The following is a 25,321-nucleotide window of genomic DNA, read 5'->3' as shown; positions in this document are numbered from 1 at the left end:
TTTCAAGAATGAAAAGGAGCCAACTTGCAAAGAACAAGTGTCCGAATGGTCCAGACAAGAGGTAGGAATGTGAGCAAATGCCGAAGACAGGAAGAAACTGCTGTGCATAGGGAACTGCACATGTGCACACTACAGGGACAAAAGAAAGAGTGGCGGGAGATGAGGTTAAAAATACACACAGGAACCAATTTATATAAGGCCTCTAGGTAATGTTAGGTTTGTATTCAAGTGCCACTGAAGAACTCTGTAACTTTTAAGGCAGCATGTGACATAGTTTGATTTTCATGTCACATCTTCTGTAAAAGAAAAACAATAGATTTAGGTAAGAGATCAAAAGGGGACACACATGAAAGCAGAAAGCTCAGTCAGGACTCATAACAACAGTCCACAAAGGTGCTACTCAAATTAGGTGTAATGGTAAGGGGGTTTTTTGTTTGCTTTTTTAATTTCCAATCCAAGGTCAAGTGAATAAAATGCAGTAACAATGAATTGCTAGAAAATGATCATGCACGTAGATGTTGTGACAGTATCATACTACCAATTTCTATATGTATCTTGTTGGGAACCAGAAATAGGTCATGGACTTCATGATGTACTGGTATAGAGAAATGTAATTCATGTAAACAAATGAGTTGTGGGAGAAGATAAAGAGACAAATTTGAAACACAGAAAAAGTAAATTTGACAGAAGTCAGTGACATATTAGATAAGAGCAATAAGCAAATGTGAAGAGTGAAGGATGAAGAATAACTCCTGAATTTTTTGCTTAAGAAACATAGATGATGGTGGTACCACGTATTCATGAAGAAGATATCCGAGAACAGAGATTTTACACCAGTTTTAAGATGCCTATGGCATATCCAAATATTAAAGAGACAGTTTGTATAAGATACCAAAGGTAAGAAGAGATGTCTGAATTGGGAATACAAATTTGAAAATCATCGGCACATAGATTAAAACTATGGAATGAGATAGTACAATCAGCACAATCTGTTGAAATTACACGAGAGGCTAATTCTCTCTCTCAAAATCACATGTAAGAAGATAAACCAGAGCTACGGGCCACCTATCCATTTCAGGAAATCTATGAAATAAAAGTAGAAAATTAAAGCTGGAGAAGTGAAGTATGCAATGTAAATGCATTAGAAAGAGGCAGGAAGCAGGGATATGTGCAAAAGATTTAATCTAAAAAGAAAATGACAGGGGCATCTGGGTGGCTTGTTCAGTTAAGTGTCTGACTTTGGCTCAGGTCACAGTATCATGGTTTGTGAGTTTGAGGCCCACATCAGCTCTCTGCTGTCAGCTCAGAGCCCGCTTCGGATCCTCTGTTCCCCTCTCTCTCCACCCCTCACCCATTTGTGCTCTTTCGCTCTCTCAAAGTCAAAGTCGCTCTCTCAAAAATAAATAAGCATTAAAAAAAGATAGTTAAAAAGAAAATGACAGTCAGGTACAGAACTATGGCTCATCAAAGGCTTCTCCTCTCTAATCCACTGAAAAACATGTACTTTTTGTTAGTTATGTTCTCTAAAGAAATGTTTAGAAGTTGGGAATAACTTTAGACACTTTTGAATATTAAATTTACCCAGGGACTTGCCTGGCACAATTAGTGCCCAATAAATACATGGTGAAAGAATAATAAAAAGGAAACAATAATCGACAATGGAATTCTATACTTGAGCTACCACACTGGAGAGGGAAAAAATAAATGATTCAAATTCTACCTACAAGTAACAGTTATTATAACTGCATAATTGCTGTCTATAGCCTACTACACTGTCAGATATGTTTTCAGTATTCTTATTTTTTCAATTTTAAAAAGATAACATAATGAACATGTCATATATGACACAATATCCCTTCAAAATTGGGTAGCATCAGAGCACCTGGGTGGCTCAGTTGGTTAAACATCTGACTCTCAATTTTGGCCAAGTCATGATCTCAGAGCTCCTAACCTCAAGCCCCAAGTCAGGTTCTGTGCTGACAGTGTGGAACCTGCTTGGGATTCTCTCTCTCCCTCTCTCTCTGCTCCTCCCCTACTAGTGCTTTCTCTCTCTCTCTCTTTCTGTCTCTCTCTCTCTCAAAACAAACTTAAAAAAATCTTTAGTAAAAAAAATTAGGCAGCATTCCATAAGCAAACACAATAAACATTTCTACAGCAGAAGAAAAATTCACTAATCTAGACAAACACGACAAACTGCTTAGCATCCACTCAAACCAGGTTTTATTGATGCTAAAAACTTACAAAAATTTTTTTATCTTTATTTACTTTATTTTTTGAGAGAGAGGACAGGGAAGAGCATAAGGAGAGGGAGAGAATATATATATATATATATATTTTTTTTTTTTGAGAGAGAGAGAGAGAGCGCGCGCGCATGCAGTGGAGAGGGGTAGAGGGAGAGAGAGATAATCTCAAGCAGGCTCCACACTCAGCGAGGAGCCCAACGTGGTGCTCAATCCCACAACCCTGGGACAATGACTCCATACCAAACCAAAAGTTGACACTCAATTGACTAAGCTACCGAGAGAGAGAGAGAGAGAGAGAGAGAGAGAGAGAGAGAGAGAGAGAGAGTCAATCTTAAGCAGGCTCCAGTCCCAGCATGGAGCCCGCCCAGTGTGGAGCCCAACATGGGGCTCAGTCTAACAACTGTGTGATCATGACCTGAGCCAAAATCAAGAGTCTGATGCTTAACTGACTAAACCAACCAGGTGCCCCAATTTTTACTTTTAAAATGGTGTACAGGCGGGTGCCTGGGTAGCTCAGTCTGTTAAATTTCGGACGCTTTGATTTCGGCTGAGGTCATGATCTCACCATTTATGAGTTTGAGCCCCACATCAGGCTCTGCATTGACAGCACAGAGCCTGCTTGGGATTTTCTCTCTCTCTCCCTCTCCCTCTCTGCTCCTCCCCTGCTTACTCATACACACACTCACTCACTCTCTCTCTCTCTCTCTCACTTCCTCACTCACGCGTACTCTCTCTCTCTCTCAAAATAAATAAATAAATTTAAAATTTTTTCAAATATAGAGGTGCCTGGGTAGCTTAGTCAGTTGGGCAGCTGACTTCAGCTCAGGTCATGGTCTCATGGTTTGAGGATTCATGCCCCATGTCAGGCTCTGTGCTGACAGCTCAGAGCCTGGAGTCTGCTTCGGATTCTGTGTCCCCCTATCTCTCTGACCCTCCCCCACTAGCACTCTGTCTCTCTCTCTCTCAAAAAATAAACATTAACAAAATAAATAAATTTAAAAAAATAAACTTTTCAAAAATAAAATAAAATAAAATAAAATAAAATAAAATAAAATAAAAATAAAATGGTGTGTAGGGACTGAGAACCGATGGGAGTCAAGCAGTAAGAGAAGACCTCACATGGATGAGCAGCAGAATATCTGTTATGAGACATTAGTTCACATTAATTTCAATCAGTTTAATTGCCAGTGCACCTCGGTAGAACAACTGAAAAAGAATGTTAGAATATTAAGAGTTGAAAAGACTCAGAGCTCCTTTATTTACATATGATCTTCCCCAAGGTCACAAAACTGGCTTGTAGAATCCAGCTCCCTTAACTTCATTTTATCACATGATATATTTGAACACCCTGATTTAGGTATTAGTGCCTCTCCCTACCCCTTTCCTTTGTCTGCCAAATGATTTTGAGACAATGATTTAGAGAAATGAGAGACAATTTTACATTACACAACACAAAACTGGGTTAAAATCCTCACTTAGGTGGTGGTATTTACTCTCTTAAACTCTTTCTGAATTTCTAAGGCAATCTTCTTTAGAATGACCAACTATAACCTCCCATCCCTCCTTTCCAAAGAAAAACAATTCTGTATCAATCATTCAACTACCTCTACAATATCTTTCTACTTCAGATGTTATATTTTTTGGGCCCAACTCAGTTCCTTCACTTTCTTCCTTCCTAAAGAGAGATCCTTCTTAGCTTTTCCTGGTTTCTGGCACTGAGTACATGGAAGGCATTCGACTAATATTTATTGAATTTAATTGCTCTTCCTTATACTCTTTAAATTTTTTGTTTAATGTTTATTCATTTTTGAGAGAGAGAAAGAGTGCAAGCAGGAAAGGGGCAGAGAGGGAGACGCAGAATCCAAAGCAGGCTCCAGGCTCTGAGGTGTCAACACATAGACTGATGCAGGGCTCAAACCCATCAACCGCTAGATCATGACCTGAGCCAAAGTCAGACACTTAACTGACTGAGCCACCCAGTTACCCCGCTTCCTTACACTCTTATAATGGCTTTTGGTAAGGTTCTCTACTTACTATTAGTTTTTTATTGTTTATTTATTTTTGAGAGAGAGAAAGAGAGAGAGAGCAGACACACATGAGCAGGGGAGGGGCAGAGATAAAAGAGGGAGACCCAGAATCCAAAGCAGGCTCCAGGCTCAGAGCTGTCAGCACACAGCCCAACGTGGGGCTTGAACCCATGAACTGTGAGATCATGACCTGAGCCAATGTCCGATGCTTAACCAACTGAGCCACCCAGGCACCTCTATGGTCCTCTCGACTTAAAAACAGTCTGACAGTCCTGTCATCTGAAATAAATATATCCAATGTTCTCCAAATTCAACACGTGACTAATGGAACATTCTTCTTCCCTACTCCTTCTCAAAAACAGGAATGAGAAAGATTTCAAACAAACTCACTGTCATTAAAAAAAAAAAAAAAAAAAAAAAAGCAAATATTAGTCGTGTCAAGATCCAAATGTACAGATCCAGGACACAGTGAGACAGCCTACAAAATTATTCCAACATGAGCCACATATAATCTTCACACCATACTTCTAAAGTGTTTCCAGAAATATTTAGTATATATAACCTACATAATTTTAGGGTTAGCTTGTAAATGTACTATGAATAAAAACACATCCAAATCCACACTACTGATACTGCCAAATTTAAGAGGAACATTGCCTAAATTCTTGCCTGTGCCTTTCTGATCCTTTTAATTTTTTTCACAGCATTTTCAACAGCACTAATGAAGTAAAAAAAGACATGTGGTATAGCCTAACACTGTAATTACGCTAAATATAAAAATAAAGCACACACCAAAGTCAAGCCCAAAGCACCTAAAATGGATATAATGTTGGTATCTACACGCATTTATAAACATCAATCTTTTCAGGAACTAGGAAGAGGGAAGAAAAATATTTCTAACATAACTTCAATAATGCCTTTGTTTACCTTACAAAACCTGGTTACAGAAACTTATATGATCAATAACACAGACATCTGATAGTCCAAGAATCAAAGCTACAGAAGAGTCTATTAAAATTACGGTGCTGTGCTTCTAACGGGGGGCCGAAAAATCACATCCACATGTACTCTCAGGGAACTCAAACAAGGAATTGGTGAGGGGATGGGTACATATAGATAGCTTTTTATTTTTTTTTATTTTTTTTTTTTATTTAAAAAAAAAATTTTTTTTTTCAACGTTTATTTATTTTTGGGACACAGAGAGACAGAGCATGAACGGGGGAGGGGCAGAGAGAGAGGGAGACACAGAATCGGAAACAGGCTCCAGGCTCTGAGCCATCAGCCCAGAGCCCGACGCGGGGCTTGAACTCACGGACCGCGAGATCGTGACCTGGCTGAAGTCGGACGCTTAACCGACTGCGCCACCCAGGCGCCCCTAGATAGCTTCTTAAAGGGACTCCTGGGTGGCTCAGTCAGTTAAGCAATCGACTCTTGATTTCAGCTCAGGTCATGATCTCATGGTACATGGATTCGAGCTGTGCATCAGGGTGCACAGCCTGCTTGGGATTCTCTCTCTGCCCCTCTCCCACTCACGCTCTCTCAAACTTAAAAAAACAAACAAACAATATTTTTCTAAGAATTTAAAAACATTTTAAAAAAACTTTTCTTTATCTCTTCAACTATACCTATTGTTTTCAAATAAATGTTCTTACTTTATAAACACTTTAATTAAAAATTCAATTCCGGCACAGCATTATACATATCAAAAAATTTCACTGTCATCATTAAAAAACAAACAAACAACAAAAAAAGAAAACAAAGCCAAAGTTTTATATTCTTACCTGGTCTTGGTACTGGCTGTGCTGCAGGAGTCTGGGTCTTACGGGCTGATGCACCCTCCTTTAAAAGAATAAAAATTGACACATGATGCCAGAGTTCCTTTACATAATAAACACTTTCATTTAATTACTGCAAAGAAATTCCATATTTAGCTCTCATTCAGTCAGCCCCTCTACTGACCATGCTATGATCCCAAGCATTAAAAAACAAAACAAAACCAAAGAAAACCCCTCATTTATCTTTTATGTTATTGGTCTTGAAGCAGTAATAGGAATCTTGGTAGAAAATAAATTTAAACTGTTCATTACCACACAGTAGTTACCATAAGCATGTAATATTTTTCTAATATTCAATGATTTGCTTAATTGTTGACAATTTTAATATTCTCAGAAGTATCATTATCCATTTTAAAATCAAGTCAATCTTTTTTCCATTGAACAATTTCAAAACAAATAAATGACACATAATCTCACACTAGAAAGATGTACGTAATGTTACTTTGGAACACATTAAAAAAACCCACAAACATTTCAAATTAAATGCCTTTAAAATATTCAGGGAAAACAATCACATTTATAAAGATGAGATTTGTTACATTTAAGATCTGTTATGTTTATATACTCAGGAACAAATGCCTCTGAAATGTTTAAGATCTTAAAAAGCTATCTATACTGTACAGTTTACTATCTTTACAGTTTCAATCATATTCACACCAAACTTTTCATTATAACATTTTTTTCCTTTTCTCTCTCTCTTTCTTAAGTAAGCTTCACGCTCAGTGCAGATCACAACATGGGGCCCAAACTCACAACCCTGAGATGAAGATCTGAGCTGAGATCAAGAGTTGGACGCTTAACCAAATGAGCCACCCAGCCAACCCTTCGTTGTAACATTTAAAAAAAAATTTTTTTAATGTTTACTTATTTTTGAGAGAGATAGAGTCGAGCGAGGAGAGGCCGAGAGAGGGAGACACAGAATCCAAAGCAGGCTCCAGGCTCTGAGCTGTCAGCATAAAGACTGACACAGGGCTCGAACCCACGAACTGTGAGATCATGACGTGAGCCGAAGTTGGACACTTAAACGACGGAGCCACCCAAGTGCCCCTATAACATTTTTAATAGAAAGCTACAAATGTAAATTTCAAAACAACTAGTAATTTATGGAAATCTTACTCTAGTTGTACTCAAACCGAATGAAATTTGGTAACTAGCAGGGAATTTACATAAATCCATAATAGAAAGCAGTTTTAGAATCACAGAAGTATTTCTAAAGAAATGCTCCTAATATTAATTTTAACCATAATACATTCTCTTCAAAACTTAAAGAATTTACATAGTAAAATCATTTGGAATGGTAGACTATTATCACAGGGTTTTTTTTTTTAATAAACTAAATCAATTAAAGAGATTTTAGCTTTCCATACCATTGTTCCTGCATAAAGAGGAATAAACTAGATATTATATAATAACATGAAAGTAAAATAAATGTTATCCATATTACTTAGAAACCCTTATATGAAAATGCTGATTCATGGAGTGAGGTTTGAATACCCACAGAAACAGAAAAAATAAATGAGACGGGAAGAAAGATAATGAGCACACACATATGCAGACATCTTTCTGTCTACATTTGACTATAAGGCTGGCTGGATCCAAATCAAAGCTCTCTTTTTTTTGAACAGAGTAGATGAAGTTCAGAATCACTAGAACACAGCACTAGGTGCAAACTGAGAACTATCCAAACCAAAACTAATTCAGCTGACTACTAAAATATACTTATACTATATGACCAGCTATGGCTATTATAACATGGGTCAGCAAAAAGTACAAGCAGATATGAGTACTATGGGAAAAAAAGTATTATCCATTACAAATCATAACCCCTAAGTATTTTTATCTACTTTTGAGGAAACTTAAAACTGGGACCCCTTTAAATGACAAAAATGGGTATTTTCTGTTTGCAAAGTAAGCTATCATTGTTTGATGACCTTCTCCTTCTCCAAATTACTCCTTTTTGGCAATAAGCCTTTTAGGTTACTGGGGGAGGCATATGTCCTATGCCAAGTCAATCAAGAGTTCTCCCTCAGGATCTGTTTTACAAATTAGAACTAGCAAGTTATACCTCTAGTTGTACACAAGGCTACAAGGCAGTAAACTAAAAATTACAGATGATCCTACCTTTTGACTCATGGGGGAACACCCATCTATGAGGGACAGAATGACACTAGTATGCAAAAAAAAAAAAAAAAAAAAAAAGTGGAATATGACATCCCTTATAAAACCTATCTAGTTAAAATAGCCTGCAAGGCCTATTCTCCCCCTACCTCTTCTCGATTATGTGAACCTTTACAATTCTTCATCTCACCACTCTGTGCAATTCTACACACATCTTACCTCAGTTAGTTGAGCAGTTTGTTAGTTGCAACTGAAAAGAGTTTTATCCAATTTTGTCTTCTCAGATGTACTGAAAATTTTGAGTTGCCAAAATCATTATAACACTGCTTAATTTTGGAGTTAGTAAACACAAATAAGTGTAAGCGTAAGTGCAAGCACACATTCACACATTTTCTCTCTCACACCCACTGTGTATACACAGCTATAAACCCACTAAATAGGAGACTATGGGCTCCATGAAAGAAAAGAGGGAAGAAATCTTTGCTAATCATGTCATTAGTTTATGGCTGTTTTAGGGCTCCCTAGCCAACACTAAGAGCTAAAAGTTCATTCCACTCTGATCTGCACTCTTTTGAAATAAAATTATAGAACTCATTGCATTAAGAACCTCATAAACCATATAAAAACCACAACCCTTTACTCTAAAGATGAAGAGACAGAGGTGAAGTTTTCCAAAGACTACAAAGTGGTATATCTGGCATACATTAAGAAACAGGAATAATAATTTGGCAGTACTATGCAAGAGACTGACACTTCTACATTTTTAAAGATATTTGGATTGGGGGAAAAAATAATACCCATCTGGGAAAATAAAGTATCAGCAAAAAAAAAAAAAAAACAACTAAAAGAGCTGACAAATTACGCTAACTGGAGAGGAAAACTTGCTTTCTCTTGAAAAGTCAGAACCATTACAATTTCTACTCAGACTTGAGGCATTCCAGAAAAGAAATAACTGATAAAGAATGGAGTGAGGTGACAGAGAAGTGATAGAATCATTTTTGCAAAACACAACAAAACAGAGTATACTGTTTATAATCCTTACTTGCCTTATTTTAGCAAGTGAGAAAAATCTAAAAATCTTCCGTTACTGGGAGACAGAATATTGGTTGCTGCTTAAACAAGTAGGAAATAATATAGTATGTACTATCATAAGAAAAATATGTGTAACAATTGTCAGTATGAAAAAGAATACATTATATTTACTCAATTTGGGAAAATGCTATTTACATGCAACTTCATGAAATACTGAAATTCTAAACGAAGAATACACACAGAATATATACGCAGACTCTACAAGTTTATAATCTACCCTCCTGACTACTGTATTTATGATGGCAAAAGTACACTGAGTGAGTCCTTTAAAAAAAAGTATTTTGGAAAAGCTATGTACAAAAAGAAAACTGTATCTCTATAGACAAATGACAATGAGGCTGAAAACATAAAAGATTTCAAGAACAAAACACAAATTATAAGCACAATTCTCTTTCTAAATCCTACTATAACCCAGAAGTATATGCATACAATGTATGCCAACGTGGAAAATAGAAAACACATTCCTAAAATATATTATATCTATAAAACATATAGATTTGATACCTATTATCAATTCTTCATTTTGCTCTAGAATTCTTTACTTACTTGTCTATTTCTCTCAACCAGAATGTAAGCTATCTTAGGTCAGGGACTGTCTATTATGCCTCCAATGCCTATTCCAGGTTGCCTGGTGCATGGTACATCCTTAAAACTATACATCAACTAATTAAAACAATTCCATTTGCCTTAGAACTACTGACTCACAACTATTAAACTGTTTTAATCTGTTAAATAAAAGTGGTAGAAATATCATAAAGGATTATTGAGAGAATTAAACAACATTAATTGTTGTTTATTCATTCCATACACATTGTCATTCCATACACATTTATCAAGAGCACTGAGTACCAAATAAAAAACTGGGAATGCATCAGTATAAACAAAAGCAAGTATTTCTTCCTGCCTTCATGAAGTTTTGCAATCTAATGGAAGAGACCAGTGAAGGAATGAAAGTTCAAAAATTATAAATATAATTACATATACATTTACTTATTTGTAATATATATGTGTATTTTCTATTAATGTGTATGTGTATATATCTATATGTGTATGTTCAGCTCAGTTCCCAAAATAAAGAGCAACTAATAATTATTAAACCAACTTCTTTCCATAAAGAAACATTCTTTATAAGAAAAGAAGTGGCAAACCAAATTCAGCAGCATACTAAATTCATTAGCATATTAAAAAGATTATATACCATGACCAAGTGGCACAGATTCCTGGAATGCAAGGATGGTTCAACATGAAACTCAACAGATACAATATATCACATTAACAGAATGAAGGGAAAATACATGATCACTTCAACTGATGCAGAAAGAGCATTTGACAATTTAATACCCTTTCATGATTTAAAAACAATATACCCACCTTAACAAACTAGGAGAGAAAGTAAACTTCAATATAATAAAAACTTAAGCATGAAACATCCAAGCACCTAACATCATAGTCAGTGGTGAAAGATGGACACCTTTTCCCTTAAGATCAGGAACAATATGTCCACTTTGACCATTTCTATTCAACATAGCATCTGAAATTCTAGCCAGAGCAATTAAGATGAAGGAAGGAAGGAAGGAAGGAAGGAAGGAAGGAAGGAAGGAAGGAAGGAAGGAAGGAAGAAAGGAAGGAAAGAAGGAAGGAAGGAAGGAAAGAAGGAAGGAAGGAAGGAAGGAAAGGAGGGAGGAAGAAGGGAGTAAAAGGCATCCAAATTCAAAAGGAAGTGATAAACTTATCTTTTTGCAGATGACAAGATTTGTATGTAGAAAACCTAAATATTCCACAAAACCTGTTACAACTAATAAATGAATTCAACAAAACTGCAGGATACAAAACAAAACATAAAAATCAGCTGCATGTCTATACACTAACAACAAACAATCTGTAAAAGGAATTATGAAACAATTCCGTGTTTAATAGCATTAAAAAGAATAAAATATTTAGAAATAAATTTAATCTAGGAAGCAAAAGAATTAAAGTCTGAAAGCTATAAAATATTACTGTTAGGAAATTAAAGCCATAAATAAGTGGAAAGAGATCTATGTTCATAGACTGAAGAATTAATAATGTTAAGATTTCAATTCTACAGATTCAATGCAATCTACAGATTCAATGCAATCCCTACCAAAATCCCAATGGTATTTTTGCAGAAAGAAAAATCCATGCTAGATTTCATATGGAATCTCAAGGGACCCCAAACTAATCTTAAAAAAAAAGAAGAATAAAGTTGGAGGACTCACATACTCTTCCAGATTCCAAAACTTACTCAAAGCTACAGTAATCAAAACAGTGTAGTATGGGCATAAAGACAGACATATAGACCAATGGAAAATACAGAAAACTCTCAACATATATGGTCAACTGATTTTTGACAAAGGTACAAGAACATGCAATGGGGAAGGAAAGTCTTTTCAACAAATGGTACTGGGAAAACTGGATATCCACCTGCAAAAAAAACCAAGTTGAATCATTATCTTACAATATAGGCAAAAATTAATTCAAAATAGATCAAAAGGTGTAAATTCAAGAGCTAAAACTGTAAAACTCTTAGGAAAAATACACAGTAAAAGTTTCATGAGATTAAATTTGGCCTTGATTTTGTGGCTATGATACAAGAAAGTACAGGTAACAAAGAAAGAAAAAAAACAGATTAAGTGGACTTCATCAAAATCGGACTGTATCAAAGGGTGCTATCAGCACAGTGAGAAATCAACCCACAAAATGGGAGAAAATATTTGCAAATCATTATCTGATAAGGGGCCAATATCCAAAATATATAAAGAACTCCTACAACTCAAAACCACAAGACAAACATTCCAATTCAAAAATGGGCAAAAAAACTTGAATAGATATCTCCCCAGAGAAAGTGACAATTCTCAGTAAGCACATGAAAATATGCTCAAATATCACTAATCATTCAGGAAATGTACATGAAAACCACAATGAGGTACCACTTCTACCTGTTAGGACAGCTAATGTCAAACAAGCACACACAAAAAAACAAACTGATAAGGATGTGGAGAAATTAGAACCCTTGTGCATGGCTGGTAGGAATGTAAAATAAGCAGCTGCTGTGGAAAACAGTACGATGGAACCTCAAAAAATTAAACATAGAATCACCATGTGATCCAGCAACTCCAACTCTTGGTACAGAACCTAAAGAATTCAAATCAGGGGCGCCTGGGTGGCGCAGTCGGTTAAGCGTCCGACTTCAGCCAGGTCACGATCTTGCGGTCTGTGAGTTCGAGCCCCGCGTCAAGGCTCTGGGCTGATGGCTCAGAGCCTGGAGCCTGTTTCCGATTCTGTGTCTCCCTCTCTCTCTGCCCCTCCCCCGTTCATGCTCTGTCTCTCTCTGTCCCAAAAATAAATAAACGTTGAAAAAAAAAAATTAAAAAAAAAAAAAAAAAAAAGAATTCAAATCAGAGACTTGCACAGGTATTTGTATACTGATGTTCATAACAACATTATTCACAATAGCCAAAGGGTGAAAACCCAAATATCCACTGACAAATGAATGGATAAACAAACTACAGTTTACATGTACAATGGAATAAAAATCAGCCTTAAAAACAGAATGAAGTTGATACATGCTATAACATGGATGAATCTTAAAAATACTACGCTAAATGAAGTAAGCTACACACAAAAAGACAAATACTGTATGACTGCAATTACATGAAGTACCTAGAAGAGTTAAATTCACAGAAATAAAAAGCAGAATAGTGACTTGGTGAAGGAAGATGGCGGCGTAGGAGGACGCTGGGCTCACCGCGCGTCCTGCTGATCAATTAGATTCCACCTACACCTGCCTAAATAACCCAGAAAACCGCCAGAGGATTAGCAGAACGGAGTCACCGGAGCCAAGCGCAGACGAGAGGCCCACGGAAGAGGGTAGGAAGGGCGGCGAGGCGGTGCGCGCTCCACGGACTGGCGGGAGGGAGCCGGGGCGGAGGGGCGGCTCGCCGGCCAAGCAGAGCCCCGGAGTCTGGCCTGCAAAAGCGGAGGGGCCTGACGGACTGTGTTCCGACAGCAAGCGCGACTTAGCGTCTGGGAGGTCATAAGTTAACAGCTCTGCTCAGAAAGCGGGAAGGCTGGAGGACAAAGGGAGGGAGAGCTGCTGAGCCCCCGGACGACAGAGCTCAGTTTGGTGGGGAACAAAGGCGCTCGCCAGCGCCATCTCCCCCGCCCATCCCCCAGCCAAAATCCCAAAGAGAACCAGTTCCTGCCAGGGAACTTCCTCGCTCCGCGCAAACACCCAACTCTGTGCTTCTGCGGAGCCAAACCTCCGGCAGCGGATCTGACTCCCTCCCGCTGCCACAGGGCCCCTCCTGAAGTGGATCACCTAAGGAGAAGCGAGCTAAGCCTGCCCCTCCTGCCCCTGTGCACCTTGCCTACCCACCCCAGCTAATACGCCAGATCCCCAGCATCACAAGCCTGGCAGTGTGCAAGTAGCCCAGACGGGCCACGCCACCCCACAGTGAATCCCGCCCCTAGGAGAGGGGAAGAGAAGGCACACACCAGTCTGACTGTGGCCCCAGCGGTGGGCTGGAGGCAGACATCAGGTCTGACTGCGGCCCCGCCCACCAACTCCAGTTATACACCACGGCACAGGGGAAGTGCCCTGCAGGTCCTTACCACGCCAGGGACTATCCAAAATGACCAAGCGGAAGAATTCCCCTCAGAAGAATCTCCAGGAAATAACAACAGCTAATGAGCTGATCAAAAAGGATTTAAATAATATAACAGAAAGTGAATTTAGAATAATAGTCATAAAATTAATCGCCGGGCTTGAAAACAGTATACAGGACAGCAGAGAATCCCTTGCTACAGAGATCAAGGGACTAAGGAACAGTCATGAGGAGCTGAAAAACGCTTTAAATGAAATGCAAAACAAAATGGAGACCACCACAGCTCGGATTGAAGAGGCAGAGGAGAGAATAGGTGAACTAGAGATAAAGTTATGGAAAAAGAGGAAGCTGAGAGAAAGAGAGATAAAAAAATCCAGGAGTATGAGGGGAAAATTAGAGAACTAAGTGATACACTAAAAAGAAATAATATACGCATAATTGGTATCCCAGAGGAGGAAGAGAGAGGGAAAGGTGCTGAAGGGGTACTTGAAGAAATAATAGCTGAGAACTTCCCTGAACTGGGGAAGGAAAAAGCCATTGAAATCCAAGAGGCACAGAGAACTCCCTTCAGACGGAACCTGAATCGATCTTCTGCACGACATATCATAGTGAAACTGGCAAAATACAAGGATAAAGAGAAAATTCTGAAAGCAGCAAGGGGTAAACGTGCCCTCACATATAAAGGGAGACCTATAAGACTCGTGACTGATCTCTCTTTTGAAACGTGGCAGGCCAGAAAGAATTGGCACGAGATTTTCAGGGTGCTAGACAGAAAAAATATGCAGCCGAGAATCCTTTATCCAGCAAGTCTGTCATTTAGAATAGAAGGAGAGATAAAGGTCTTCCCAAACAAACAAAAACTGAAGGAATTTGTCACCACTAAACCAGCCCTACAAGAGATCCTAAGGGGGACCCTGTGAGACAAAGTACCAGAGACAACACTACAAGCATGAAACATACAGACATCACAATGACTCTAAACCCATATCTTTCTATAATAACACTGAATGTAAATGGATTAAATGCGCCAACCAAAAGACATAGGGTATCAGAATGGATAAAAAAACAAGACCCATCTATTTGCTGTCTACAAGAGACTCATTTTAGACCTGAGGACACCTTTAGATTGAGAGTGAGGGGATGGAGAACTATTTATCATGCTACTGGAAGCCAAAAGAAAGCTGGAGTAGCCATACTTATATCAGACAAACTAGACTTTAAATTAAAGGCTGTAACAAGAGATGAAGAAGGACATTATATAATAGTTACAGGGTCTATCCATCAGGAAGAGCTAACAATTATAAATGTCTATGCGCCGAATACCGGAGCCCCCAAATATATAAAACAACTACTCATAAACATAAGCAACCTTATTGATAAGAATGTGGTCATTGCAGGGGACTTTAACACCCCACTTACAGAAATGGATAGATCATCTAGACACACGGTCAATAAAGAAACAAGGGCCCTGAATGAGACATTGGATCAGATGGACTTGACAGATATATTTAGAACTCTGCATCCCAAAGCAACAGAATATACTTTCTTCTCGAGTGCACATGGAACATTCTCCAAGATAGATCATATACTGGGTCACAAAACAGCCCTCCATAAGTTTACCAGAATTGAAATTATACCATGCATACTTTCAGACCACAATGCTATGAAGCTTGAAATCAACCACAGAAAAAAGTCTGGAAAACCTCCAAAAGCATGGAGGTTAAAGAGCACCCTACTAATGAATGAGTGGGTCAACCAGGCAATTAGAGAAGAAATAAAAAAATATATGGAAACAAACGAAAATGAAAATACAACAATCCAAACGCTTTGGGACGCAGCGAAGGCAGTCCTGAGAGGAAAATACATTGCAATCCAGGCCTATCTCAAGAAACAAGAAAAATCCCAAATACAAAATCTAACAGCACACCTAAAGGAAATGGAAGCAGAACAGCAAAGGCAGCCTAAACCCAGCAGAAGAAGAGAAATAATAAAGATCAGAGCAGAAATAAACAATATAGAGTCTAAAAAAACTGTAGAGCAGATCAACGAAACCAAGAGTTGGTTTTTTGAAAAAATAAACAAAATTGACAAACCTCTAGCCAGGCTTCTCAAAAAGAAAAGGGAGATGACCCAAATAGATAAAATCATGAATGAAAATGGAATTATTACAACCAATCCCTCAGAGATACAAACAATTATCAGGGAATACTATGAAAAATTATATGCCAACAAATTGGACAACCTGGAAGAAATGGACAAATTCCTGAACACCCACACTCTTCCAAAACTCAACCAGGAGGAAATAGAAAGCTTGAACAGACCCATAACCAGCGAAGAAATTGAATCGGTTATTAAAAATCTCCCAACAAATAAGAGTCCAGGACCAGATGGCTTCCCAGGGGAGTTCTACCAGACGTTTAAAGCAGAGATAATACCTATCCTTCTCAAGCTATTCCAAGAAATAGAAAGGGAAGGAAAACTTCCAGACTCATTCTATGAAGCCAGTATTACTTTGATTCCTAAACCAGATAGAGACCCAGTAAAAAAAGAGAACTACAGGCCAATATCCCTGATGAATACGGATGCAAAAATTCTCAATAAGATACTAGCAAATCGAATTCAACGGCATATAAAAAGAATTATTCACCATGATCAAGTGGGATTCATTCCTGGGATGCAGGGCTGGTTCAACATTCGCAAATCAATCAACGTGATACATCACATTAACAAAAAAAAAGAGAAGAACCATATGATCCTGTCAATCGATGCAGAAAAGGCCTTTGACAAAATCCAGCACCCTTTCTTAATAAAAACCCTTGAGAAAGTGGGGATAGAAGGAACATACTTAAAGATCATAAAAGCCATTTATGAAAAGCCCACAGCTAACATCATCCTCAACGGGGAAAAACTGAGAGCTTTTTCCCTGAGATCAGGAACACGACAGGGATGCCCACTCTCACCGCTGTTGTTTAACATAGTGCTGGAAGTTCTAGCATCAGCAATCAGACAACAAAAGGAAATCAAAGGCATCAAAATTGGCAAAGATGAAGTCAAGCTTTCGCTCTTTGCAGATGACATGATATTATACATGGAAAATCCGATAGACTCCACCAAAAGTCTGCTAGAATTGATACATGAATTCAGCAAAGTTGCAGGATACAAAATCAATGTACAGAAATCAGTTGCATTCTTATACACTAACAATGAAGCAACAGAAAGACAAATAAAGAAACTGATCCCATTCACAATTGCACCAAGAAGCATAAAATACCTAGGAATAAATCTAACCAAAGATGTAAAGGATCTGTATGCTGAAAACTATAGAAAGCTTACAAAGGAAATTGAAGAAGATTTAAAGAAATGGAAAGACATTCCCTGCTCATGGATTGGAAAAATAAATATTGTCAAAATGTCAATACTACCCAAAGCTATCTACACATTCAATGCAATCCCAATCAAAATTGCACCAGCATTCTTCTCGAAACTAGAACAAGCAATCCTAAAATTCATATGGAACCACAAAAGGCCCCGAATAGCCAAAGGAATTTTGAAGAAGAAGACCAAAGCAGGAGGCATCACAATCCCAGACTTTAGCCTCTACTACAAAGCTGTCATCATCAAGACAGCATGGTATTGGCACAAAAACAGACACATAGACCAATGGAATAGAATAGAAACCCCAGAACTAGACCCACAAACGTATGGTCAACTCATCTTTGACAAAGCAGGAAAGAACATCCAATGGAAAAAAGACAGCCCCTTTAACAAATGGTGCTGGGAGAACTGGACAGCAACATGCAGAAGGTTGAAACTAGACCACTTTCTCACACCATTCACAAAAATAAACTCAAAATGGATAAAGGACCTGAATGTGAGACAGGAAACCATCAAAACCTTAGAGGAGAAAGCAGGAAAAGACCTCTCTGACCTCAGCCGTAGCAATCTCTTACTCGACACATCCCCAAAGGCAAGGGAATTAAAAGCAAAAGTGAATTACTGGGACCTTATGAAGATAAAAAGCTTCTGCACAGCAAAGGAAACAACCAACAAAACTAAAAGGCAACCAACGGAATGGGAAAAGATATTTGCAAATGACATATCGGACAAAGGGCTAGTATCCAGAATCTATAAAGAGCTCACCAAACTCCACACCCGAAAAACAAATAACCCAGTGAAGAAATGGGCAGAAAACATGAATAGACACTTCTCTAAAGAAGACATCCGGATGGCCAACAGGCACATGAAAAGATGTTCAGCGTCGCTCCTTATCAGGGAAATACAAATCAAAACCACACTCAGGTATCACCTCACGCCAGTCAGAGTGGCCAAAATGAACAAATCAGGAGACTATAGATGCTGGCGAGGATGTGGAGAAACGGGAACCCTCTTGCACTGTTGGTGGGAATGCAAATTGGTGCAGCCGCTCTGGAAAACAGTGTGGAGGTTCCTCAGAAAATTAAAAATAGACCTACCCTATGACCCAGCAATAGCACTGCTGGGAATTTATCCAAGGGATACAGGAGTACTGATGCATAGGGGCACTTGTACCCCAATGTTCATAGCAGCACTCTCAACAATAGCCAAATTATGGAAAGAGCCTAAATGTCCATCAACTGATGAATGGATAAAGAAATTGTGGTTTATATACACAATGGAGTACTACGTGGCAATGAGAAAAAATGAAATATGGCCTTTTGTAGCAACGTGGATGGAACTGGAGAGTGTGATGCTAAGTGAAATAAGCCATACAGAGAAAGACAGATACCATATGGTTTCACTCTTATGTGGACCCTGAGAAACGTAACAGGAACCCGTGGGGGAGGGGGAGGAAAAAAGGAAAAAAAAAAAAAAAAAAGAGGTTAGAGTGGGAGAGAGCCAAAGCATAAGAGACTGTCAAAAACTGAGAACAAACTGAGGGTTGATGGGGGGTGGGAGGGAGGAGAGGGTGGGTGATGGGTATTGAGGAGGGCACCTTTTGGGATGAGCACTGGGTGTTTTATGGAAACCAATTTGGACAATAAATTTCATATATTATAAAAAAAAAAAAAAAAAGCAGAATAGTGGCTACAGGAGCTGAGGAAAGGGCAACAGGAAATTATTTAATGTGTACAGAGTTTCAATTAGGGATGATGAAAATGTTCTGGAGACACAGAGTGGTGATGGTTGCCTAACATTATGGATATACTTATGCCACTGAACTGTGTACCCTTAAAACATTTATAAACATATATGTATATATACACACATATTTATATAAATACATATATATAATTCAACAATAAAAAAGTCTTCTTAAAAAAGTATAAAATATGCTTTAAAAATAAACATAGTCGGGACGCTTGAGTGGCTCAGTCGGCTGAGTGTCCAACTTCGACTCAGGTCATGATCTCACAGTTGATGAGTTTGAGCTCCACGTCAGGCTCTGTGCTGACAGCTCAGAGCCTGGAGCCTGCTTCGGATTTTGTGTCTCCCTCTCTCTCTGCCTCTCCCCTGATCATGTTCTGTCTCTCTCTGTCTCAAAAATAAATAAACATTAGGGGAAAAAACTTTTTAAATAAAAATAAACACAGTCCAATTAACAATGATGGCAGACTTTTCAAGGGATGTCTACTGAGACAACACCCAATTTCCCCTTTTCAGAGCTGGACTATACCCACAAGGGATAAACTCATGAACTACAGTGACCCTATCAAATCTTCTCTTCTTTGGAATTATGAAATCCATACTGAGATATGCCCAGCAATGTGAGCTACAGTTATCTGTAGCTGTAGCCTGTAGCCAGACTGGTTTTAAGGAGGACTGTGTATACAAAGGACCAGAAAGCTGGGGTGCAGATGCAGAAAAAGTGACAAATAATCATATGGCACCACACAGAAACAGAAAAGCTTCTTTGATTCCTGAAAGTTTTCCAATTTCTCACTGTGTTCTTTAAGAAAGGCCAATTTATATTTCTCAGTCTTGGGTTCTGCAGAATATTCTTATACCATTATCATGTATTTCCTTTTCTTCCTTTGGCTGACTTGAGCAAGTTTCTGCTATGTGAAATCAAAGGAGCATAAAGTAAATATTTTAATCTCAATGAAGAAAAAAGAAAAATTTTATCCCTATCCAAATCCACTCATAGAATTAAAACTTTGACCTGGGAATACACATCTTCTTTATAGTCACAGACAAAACTGAAATACAAGTGTTAATGAATAACATAAGAAGATATTCATTGATTAAAAAAAACTAAATACCAGTTTCCCATTCATCATTCTCTAGAATGCTTTCAGAGGATAACTGTGAAGGTTAATTTTATGTGTCAACTGGGCAATGGAGTGTGCAGATAATCTAGTTAAAACATCATTCTGGATGTGTCTGTGAGAATATTTCTGGATAAGATTAAATAACACTGGAATCAGTAGACTGAGTAAAGCAGACTGTTCTCCCCAATGTGGGTTGGCCTCATTTAATCCACTGAAGAAATGAACAGAACAAAAAGGCTGAATAAAAAAGAATTCACTCTCTGCCTGGCTGTTGTCAAGGTGGAACATCAGGACTCAGCCTCAGACTTGAGCTGTACCATCAACTCTCCTGGGTCTCCAGCTTGCTGACTACAAATCCTGGGACTTTTCAGTTTCCACAACCACATGTGTCAATTCCTCCTCATCCATTCATCCACCCATCCACCCAACCCATCTAATCCATCCAATAGGTTGTTTCTCTGGAGAATCCAGACTATTACAAATACAGTAACTGAAATTTGGATCAAAAGAGAAGAAAAGAGAGTGAGACAAAACACAAAATCTTTAAAGGGGCATTCTTATATAATGGGAAAATGTCAAAATTTTTTTCATTTATTTATCTACAGATTAAAAACTTATATCCACGTAAATGTCAATGAAATGTTTAATTATAAAACTGCAAATCAGAAACAAACAGAAGTATGGGAACTGATCTCCTTTAATATCAAAATCAATAATGGTCACATACCTTTCTAGCACAAATGAGCAATTCTTTTATATGTGTCACTAAGGTCTAATGCACAATGTTCTCATTTAAAACTGGTGGGCTTGTTTTTATAGTGGCAGAGGGACTGGGTAAGGGATCATCTGCATAACTTATGGGTCCATGGACTAAAAACTGATGTAATCAGAGGCAGTGTAAATCAGTGCAAAAAACTTGACTTAGAAGTCTTATATTCCAGGGGCACCCGGTGGTTCAGTTGGTTAAAGCGTCTGACTTTAGCTCAGGTCATGATCTCACACTCAGTGAGTTCAAGCCCCACGTTGGACTCTGTGCTGACAGCTCAGAGCCTGGCGCCTGCTCCAGACTCTATGTCCCCCCCTCTCTCTCTGCCCACCCCCTCGCTTCTGCTCTCTCTCTCTCTCAAAAATAAATAAATGTTAAAAAAAAAAAAAAAAAAAAAAAAGAAAGAAAGAAATCTTATATCCCAGGTTCTAGTTCTGGCTATGACATATTAAAGTGGAGAGCTCTGAGAAAATGACATCTCAGGGTCTTCATGAACTTGCCTCTAAAATGAGGAAACTAGATTTCTAATGATTAAAAAGGCCTAATTCTGCTCTAAAATTCCATTATTCTAATATAAGTAATACCCTGTCACTAGGAACTATGACACTGCAGTACAACCTCAATGTCCAGTTAAATGATTAAGTTTAAAGACATAATTCAACATGGGCTTCTTGGTATAGCCATAAACATGTGCTCTTCTTTTGTTCCATGTGAATAAAAACATAACATTCTCCTGCCCAGCTCCCTCTATCAAAGGGTACATGTTTGGAATTAGCTAAACTTGGTTTTTTGAGAATCACATAATTATAGATACTGGGAATAGAGGTAGAAAAGAAAATAACAATATTTTAAGCTTTGAAAGAAACCATTCAACATTTCACCATTTAATATAATTCAATAAACTGACTGAAGCCAAAATAAAACACAGACGTGTATATATTTAACTATTTGACCCCCACATTCCCAACACAGAGTCAACTGAAATGTTCTGCAACATTACAAATGCCAGAAATTTTAATAAATATAAAATCTGTGAAAAATTACAGAGAAAATATAGAAAAAATTCAAAGTCAGCTAACTATGAGAATATGGAAAAGAAAGAGACTCAGTATGTTAGTAAATGATCAGGGAGATGGTAAAAAATGGATGGTACAACAGAAACAAAAATTTTCATTTTTCACGTTTGGTTCACTAAAACACAGCAACTGTATTATTTGTGAGACATCATGTTATTTATCTGAAGGGAATAAAAATACTAGAAAAGCATGAAAAGTTAAGAAGATAAAAATGTAATGCAAACCAACCACAACTGGGAAGATCAAAAGTATCAAAAGAGTGAAACTGAGGGATGCCACAATGAATTGCATAAAACAATTTCAAATGGTTTTTGAAAAAAACTTAACTATATAATATTTTCTTTCAGTTATTTTGTTATCTATATAATAATCTACGTATCCATTAGCTCTATCAATTCCTTCAATAAAAGGAACCTAATGACATATCTTATATCCCCCCCTGTAGCTTGCATATAAAAAATTCTCGAAGTATTTACTGAATATAAGTGAATCCTTTAGGTATCTTCTAAGAACCTGAAGAAGGGGAAGAAAATCAAACCCTAAAGTTAAACATTACCCCTTCCTAATCCTATAACCTTTGCCTGCCTCTTTTCTGCTTTGCAAAGTTTCTTTATACTAAAGTTCCTATTTCCAATCAGATCATAAACAATCACTCTGAAGAGAGCTCCATGAATTTAGAATTAAGTATATTTACGCTCCCAGCTCTTCTCAAAAAAGCCCTTTGGGAAAAACATTCTATTTACTTACTTGTAACTTTTTGCTTTCTTTCCTTAACTACTGAAGCTATTAAATAAAAAGTATTTTCTGATACTAATAATTCATATGTGAATAATTATGCTTCTTTGTGAAGTTTAAGCAGTTTTAAGTTTCAACATACTACATCTACTTGAACTTACAAATTGTTTGTTATACTTTGTAATGAATTAATAGTGTTTAAATTTTTAAATACTATCCATGTATTCAGTTGTAAGGAATAAGATGCTTGAAATAACTTATTCAAAGATGCTGACCTAGTGAGCTTCACACCCCTATCAAACTCAATATGTCTCCTTTGTGTGAGAAATATTACACATTGATCCCTCTAACAATCTGAAATGAAATGCACAATATAAGCAACCTATGTATGTAATGTAATGAAAATCAATATCCTAATACAAAAATGAAATTTTATAAGAAATTTATGATAAGCACAAGCATTTCAATGTGAATCTCAGAAATTACACCAGAAGACATTATGAATTAATCAAATACTAGTACCCATTCAAAAAATCACAGTGAATGTAACAATCACACATGTTCACAACTGGTATACTCTACTGGTTAAGTCAACTACTATAAGCATCACAGCCACAGGCAACAGGATTTTTCAAAATGGCCAAGTTCAGAACAAAGTTGAATACAATCTTCAATATACACTGTGGTTGTATACTTAGGGAAATTCAGTGCATGTTAAAACTTTACAAAATATACTTTGCATTTCAATTATGTTCTAGGTTCATTTAAAATTGTACCACCCACTACAGACCTCTTTCCCTGGCCTCACTCACTAAATGCACTTCAATTATTTTGTCAACCAAAAATATTTCTAGAATACCACCTAGGAAGTATTATTTCTCCATTGAGAACCAAAGCTCTAAACAAGAGCATCTCCCGTGCGTCAAATAACAATTGTAAGAAGCCAGCTGATTTATACTTAACTGAAATAGCTATACTACTAAGAAACTGAAGAATATACAAGCATAATATAAACTACTACTGATTTTCATGCTTATCTTTTCCCTTAGGATCATTAACAGTTTGTATGAATTAAAACTATAAGGATATTGATAATTAGTTCTAAAAGTGACCCTTAAATTTGGCTCTGCTTTCAAGTCAAAAGAAATTCTTAGGCAGTATGAATATTTGCTGCACAAGTTAGTGAAAACTGAAGAAGAATAAGGCAGGCAAACACTGACACTTGTGGTCATTCTGAGATTGCTAATTTACAATCAGGCTAATTCCTGCTTTGTAGGTTCAAAGAAAAGTAAAACTGGTTCATAAATCATCTATTGACTTCAAAGGAAAATTATAAACTCTTAATGAACACAGTTAATTTTTCTTCAAAAAGAGAAAACTACTTACTAATAAAAAAATCCAAAAATATGCCATTTGTCCATATCTTATATATAATGAAAAAGATTTCAACTGACTTTAAGTCAAAAGATATAAACCTCAAGCAAACATTACTGTGCAGAACTGTTGACTGATCTCAATTAAAACTAAAACTGGTCTCTAAATAACTATGTCAAATGGCATTTTTCAGAGTACTATGGTGGAAATTATACATGATCCAAAACATTAAGATTTTTCTCCAACATTGGAAAAAAAGAACTAGTTCTTCATGTGAGCACTGGCTGAAAATAAAAAACTCGCTGGCATTTAGGGGCCAATTCCTCATGCTAAAGCACAAACAGGAATGAAGACCAATGTAGGGAAAACCAGATTCATGTCTCCTCTTCTCACATTATTCAAGGATATTTGCTCATTCTCAGTGAATCACCTTGCCATGGTTGAATTGTTACCCCCCACTCCCTTTTCTTCATTTTTTTTTTTTAAGTTTATTTATTTTGAGAGAGAGAGCACAAGTAGGGCAAGGGCAGAGAGAGAGGAGACAGAGAATCCCATGCAGGCTCCCTGCTGCCAGCCCAGAGCTCAATGCAGGGCTTGAACTCACAAAAACCGTGAGATCATGACCTGAGCCGAAACCAAGAGTTGGACGCTTACCGATTGAGCCACCCCAGCGCCCCTCTCCCTCATTCTTTTTACCAAGGACATTTAGTTGAATTTATACAGAAAGTAGAATTCCATGAAATGACTTATCTTTACTATCAGTGAGCAAATCTATACCTATTTTATCATGTAATAATAACTCAAAAGCTACTAACCACATGAATAAAGTAACAATTACTTCTGTACTCAATAGAAATTAAGAGTCAGGAGGCACTGCAAATCCTGTCTTTAAATTCTGTCTCCTAGAGAACTACTGTAGACATGCCCAGGAAAATCCAAAAAAACAAAACAAAACAAAAAACAAAACAACAACAAAAAAAAACCTGGACAGTTCTGGCCAAAACAGAGTAATAACAGCCTACTTCTTCCATCAGGGATGTGTTATAAGATTAAAAAGTAGACCTATGGAAGTAAAAATTACAAGGCATTTATGACTATAAAACTTAATAAAATAGCTGCCAGTTTGCTGAGTGTGACAAAGAACATGTCACATTTACTGAGAAAGTTTAACCATAGAATTCA

The 25,321-nt window shown here is 37.4% G+C and overlaps 1 protein-coding gene across 2 annotated transcripts in view; it reads right to left on the bottom strand.

Moving 5' to 3' along the window:
* Window positions 1-25,321, bottom strand: part of CDC73 (cell division cycle 73) — a 143,943-nt gene that overhangs the window by 41,388 nt on the left and 77,234 nt on the right. For both annotated transcript variants that reach the window (XM_045456143.1, XM_045456142.1), the window contains exon 11: window positions 6,052-6,109. In XM_045456143.1, coding sequence (XP_045312099.1) covers window positions 6,052-6,109 — 58 coding nt within the window. The remainder of the gene's footprint in view (window positions 1-6,051; window positions 6,110-25,321) is intronic.

This window comes from Leopardus geoffroyi, chromosome C3 (assembly GCF_018350155.1).
Source record: "Leopardus geoffroyi isolate Oge1 chromosome C3, O.geoffroyi_Oge1_pat1.0, whole genome shotgun sequence".
Taxonomy (NCBI): domain Eukaryota; kingdom Metazoa; phylum Chordata; class Mammalia; order Carnivora; family Felidae; genus Leopardus; species Leopardus geoffroyi.
Note: the sequence above shows the minus strand (reverse complement) of the source record. Positions and strands in the feature narration are given on the sequence as shown.